The sequence below is a fragment of the Mesocricetus auratus genome, unplaced genomic scaffold (assembly GCF_017639785.1).
Source record: "Mesocricetus auratus isolate SY011 unplaced genomic scaffold, BCM_Maur_2.0 contig_4645_pilon_obj, whole genome shotgun sequence".
In the NCBI taxonomy this organism is placed as follows: Eukaryota; Metazoa; Chordata; class Mammalia; order Rodentia; family Cricetidae; genus Mesocricetus; species Mesocricetus auratus.
The window spans coordinates 54,605-57,755 of record NW_024429702.1 but is presented as its reverse complement, the minus strand read 5'-3'; the positions used below and the strand labels follow the sequence as shown (position 1 = coordinate 57,755).

At 44.5% G+C, this 3,151-nt stretch overlaps 1 protein-coding gene across 1 annotated transcript; it reads left to right on the top strand.

Annotated features, from left to right (window-relative positions):
• Positions 1-482: 482 nt before the first annotated feature.
• Positions 483-1,395, top strand: LOC101841772 (speckle-type POZ protein-like). Its single transcript, XM_040740849.1, has one exon. It carries the CDS (start codon positions 496-498, stop codon positions 1,393-1,395), a length of 900 nt encoding a protein of 299 aa, XP_040596783.1. The 5' UTR covers positions 483-495.
• Positions 1,396-3,151: the final 1,756 nt, after the last annotated feature.

Sequence of the window (3,151 nt, the reverse complement as noted above, 5' to 3'; positions counted from 1 at the left end):
CACTGTGACATCATGATACTGCACTATGCCATCAAAATCGTACACTATAACACATTATGACATCACAACTATGTAGGGTGACATCATTATACTGCACTATATCATCACAAATATACATTGTGACATCATTATCGAATACTGTGACATCACAATTATACACTGTGACATCACTAAAATACATTATGACATCACAATTACACACCGTGGCATCACTATACTGCTGTGTATCTTCACAATTATATACTGTGACATCACTATAGTGCAATATGATGTCACAAATATAAACTATGAAACCACAATGCTGTACTATGACATCACAATTATACATTGTGACATCACTATAGTACACTGTGACATCAGAGTTAAACACTGTATTATCACAATAGTGCACTAGGACATCACAATTATACACCATGACATCACAATTCTGCAATATGAAACACAATTATCCACTGAGACATAAACAGATGGAGTTTGAAAATACACCTGAACGGGATGGATGAAGAAAGCGAAGGCTACTTGTCAGTTTACCTAACGTTGCTCAGCTGCCCAAGGAGACCAGTGTGGGCAAAGTTCCAGTTTTGGATCATCGATTCTGAAGGAGAGAAAACACAAGGCATGAAGAGCCCAAGATTCTTCAGGTTCCAACAAAATCAGCAGTGGGGATTCAGAAAGTTCATCCTTCGAGATTTCCTCTTGGCCCAGGAGCCTTGGCTGCTCGAAGACAATGAACTCAGCCTAAGATGCAAGGTGACTGTGGCCCAAGACTCCTTAGGCTTCTCTGACGAGACCACGATGCCAGGGATCCAGGTTCCAAGGTGCACTCTGGCAGATGAGCTAGGAGAGCTGTGGGAGAATTCCTTCTTCACAGACTGCTGCCTGGTGGTAGCTGGCCAGGAATTCCGGGCGCTCAAGGCCGTCTTAGCAGCTCGCTCTCCAGTTTTCAGAGCCACGTTTGAACATGACATGGAAGAGAGCAGAACAAACCGCATTGAGACCCATGAACTGGAGCCTCAAGGCTTCAGGACAATGATGGACTTCATTTACATGGGGAAGGCACCGGATCTCCACAGCATGGCAGATGTACTGCTTGCAGCTGCCAACAAGTACGGCCTGGAGCGTTTGAAGGTCATGTGTGAGGATACCCTCTGCAAGGACCTCTCCGTGGAGACTGCTGCCCACACTATTGTCCTGGCTGACCTCCACAGTGCAGGGCCGCTGAAAACCCAGGTGCTGGATTTCATTACATCTCATGCTTCTGAAGTCTCTGAGACTTCAAGCTGGAAGAAAATGGTGGGCTCATATCCCCACTTGCTGGCTGAAGTATACAGCTCCCTGGCTTCTGCTCACTGCTCATTACTGGAGCCCCCTCCCAAACGCCTCAAGCAATCTTAGGATCCTCTCAGCTCTGACCTACAGGTGTATTCCATAAGCGGCAGCAGGCATTGTTTCCAAGGACACCTGGGTAGACTACGGGACACTGTAGCATTTTCAGAGAACCTGTGGAAAGACAGCATGGGGGCTCAGGCCTTTAATACGCCAGGAAATAAGTTGAATGGCAGTTTTGGGTAGGGAGAGCACTGCATTCTGGGATTCTCTACCCAGATGCTGTACTGGTTTGCTTTCACTACATTGAGTCTGATACTGGGGAATCAGTGAGGTTGTTGGCCCCAAGCACATCCCAACAGGGTTTCTTTGGAGGAACCTGTCTGGATAAGACTGAGCAGAGCATATGATCACGGATTTAGACCAAAGCAGAAAACAAACATGAATGTGTGCTTACAAGAGATGAGGAAGAGGAAGGAAGACAGTTTCTCTCTCCATGACCTAGTGTGTGGGGACTGGATTTTTGACTCAGCTGGCCAAAGCAGTTGGGGCTCCTGCAGAGGACCAGTTCCATGAGTTCAGCTGTCAGCATATGAGGGAGACTTCTCAAATTCTCTAACTGGAGATCCAGAGCAATGAAGTCCTCCTCTTGTCTCTCCTGCTGTATCCATATCTGTAAACCAAACACTATAAAATGAATAAAAAATTAGACAACCATTTTGTGGATTCTGTGGTGTCTCTGTTGGAAGAAGCCTGTATTATTTCACCCAGTACTGCTCAGGTTGTGCGAGTTTGGTTAGCATCTTCATGGCTGCACCATTTCACACAAAGCCTCACTACTCTTCCTTGCCACCTGGTTTTGGTGTAGTAGATGCCAATGGTGAGGAAGACAACTGCATCTGTCAGAGTCTTTTGTAGTCTAGTCTTTGCTAAAGACTTTATGCATTTTGAAAAAGGAGAAAGCCATTGATTTATTGAGAATCCATAATTTCCCCACCTGAACTGTGGGTCCGTTTTGAGATATTGGTAAAATAATTCTTCCATCCCCACCACTGTTAAAATGAATTCTCACAGGGAGTCAGGCTCAAAGGCAGGGCCTTTGCTGCCCCTAACTTGTCCTCCTCTGCCTGACTCTTTCGGTTCTCCTTTGACAGCTCTTTCCAAAATAAACTGGTAGTCACAGATTAAGTTGTTAATCCCAACCAAGCTCCCTGATGATTTAAGTACCAAAGACTGAAGACAGCATTTCCTAGTGTGTGTGTGTGTGTGTGTGTGTGTGTGTGTGTGTGTGTGTGTGTGTGTGTGTGTGTGTGTTGTAGCCCTGCTACGGTCAAATCATACCCACTCTGCAGACAGAATTTGTTTTCTTTTGCTATATTTATAGCTTGCATTATGGGATACTGATATTATTATATCTAACACTTCTAGTTACACCAATGTCAGGAAATCAGATAGTTTGTTTCTTAAAAGTGGAAAAAGAAATCATAACATTATTGCTTTGTGATAGAAAATTCCCAGCTGACGATTGACTGACACTCTCAACATGATTGATCTTGAGTAGGAGACTGCTCACAAACAGGATATGAGGCCCTCTTTCTAGAGGAAAGAACTTCCAGGCATTCAATTAATAGTTTAAGAAGGAACTTTCTCCTCTGCTTCGCTCTGTGCGTTCCTCAACTTGAATCTCTATCAGTCTCTGTCTGTCAGTCTGTCTGCTCTGTCTGTCTGTCTCTTTTTTCCTCTTGTTCGTGTCACTCTCTGTGTTTACTCTGATTTTTCTTCTGCTGTGTACATCATTGTCACACACAGTGTGCCTGTGTTTCTG